Genomic DNA, 1,579 nt, shown 5'->3' on the forward strand with positions numbered 1-1,579 from the left:
TTCTTTTCTCTTCTACAGCTCCCTCCACCTTGTTCTTTGAAATAATCCTGAGATGGCTTAGTGACACAGCCTATGGGCAGATGTGTGGCGGACCTTTCTTCTAAGTGTGCGATAACCGAGAGGTCTCTCTCCTACAGGAATTCTCAGATGCCAAGTACGATGTTTCCTGTGACCTAATGATTTTCCGTGGTAGTTCTATTCAAGAGGTCTTTTCCCTGTATAAGTTCTTGGATGTTGACTGAGGTGGGCAGGTGCAAAAGGTCTTCCCACATATCTTACGCTCAAGGAGTTTCTCTCCAGCATGAATTCTTCGATGCTGAGTGAGCGATGAGCCGCAGCTTAAGGCTTTCCTCTACTTATTGGGTTCAGAGTGTTTCTCCCCAGCACCACTCCTCAAGTGTCAAGGGAAAGAAAAGCTGTTTCAAGGGCTTTCCCACGCTATTTGCACTCAATGTTTCCTTTCTCTAGTGTGGATGGTCATAGGCCGGACGAAAGCAGAGTGGTAGTCAAAGGCCTTTCCACACTCACTGCACTCACAGGGCTTCTCTCCAGTGTGACTCCTGGTGTGTCATGTGAGGGAGAAGCTGTAGCAAAAACCTTCCCCACATTCTTTACACTCATAGGGCTTTTGTGCAGTGAGGGTCTTACTGTGTTGGATAAAGTCAGAGTGGAAAGGGAAGGTCTTTCCACATTCACTGCACATATAGGGCTTCTCTCCAGTGTGAATCCTCCTGTGTCGAGTTAAGGAAGAGTCATAATGAAAGGCTTTCCCACACTCTTCGTGCCCAAAGAGTTTTTTGTCATTGTGGGTCATGTAATGCTGGACAAAAACAGTGATAGCGGAAGGTCTTTCTACATTCACTGCACCTAGAGGGCTTCTTGCCACTGTGGATCTGCTGGTGGAGTGTGAGGTGTGACCTCCGGTTAAAGACCTTCCCACACTCTATGCACTTATAGGGCTTCTCCCCAGCGTGAATCCTCATGTGTCAAGCAAAGTCTACCTTTTCACATGTGGCATTCCTAAGGCGTCACTCCAGTGTGAATCTGCTGATGTCGAACAAGGAGGCAATTCTTGTCGCACACTTTCCTGCATTCTTTGCATTTGTAGAGGGTCTTCCCTGCATGAACCAGTGTCTTTACTTGGTCCTATGAGTCACAGTCATGAATAGCATCTCCTGCAGCATCTTGCTTCTGGAAAACCCTTGAATGCAGACTCTCATCTGTCCCCAACCTGTTGTGTTCAAGGCTCATTTTCTCCAGGAGGGCCTCCTTGTGGGAGACTGTAACTGGTCTCAAGTGCCTTTCTGCATTTCCAACAGCCCCCCTGATCTCTGGTTTGCCCCAGCGGACCTGCTGGCTTCCTGAGTCTTCCCTGAAGCAAGACCTCCTAAGACAAAGCGGGCTGGTCTTGGGTTTAAACTGTAACCTGGACAGGTGCTTCAGCAAAGACCTCTCTCTGTCTCTTACCGGTGCTTCAAACTGTGAGGTCGACACTGGTTTGGGAATTGAATGCTCCAGTGAGACCAGGGGTCTGCAGGTCTCCAGCAGTACTTCCCAGAATAAGGCTCTCTGGGCCTGG

At 48.8% G+C, this 1,579-nt stretch overlaps 1 protein-coding gene across 1 annotated transcript; it reads right to left on the reverse strand.

Annotated features, from left to right (window-relative positions):
- Positions 1-448: 448 nt before the first annotated feature.
- Positions 449-1,251, reverse strand: ZNF80 (zinc finger protein 80). The gene is given in 3 exon segments (XM_032406248.1): positions 449-833; positions 835-1,017; positions 1,019-1,251. Coding segments are annotated over 3 exon segments (801 nt in total).
- Positions 1,252-1,579: the final 328 nt, after the last annotated feature.

This window comes from Phoca vitulina, unplaced genomic scaffold, assembly GCF_004348235.1.
Source record: "Phoca vitulina isolate PV1807 unplaced genomic scaffold, GSC_HSeal_1.0 scaffold8, whole genome shotgun sequence".
In the NCBI taxonomy this organism is placed as follows: domain Eukaryota; kingdom Metazoa; phylum Chordata; class Mammalia; order Carnivora; family Phocidae; genus Phoca; species Phoca vitulina.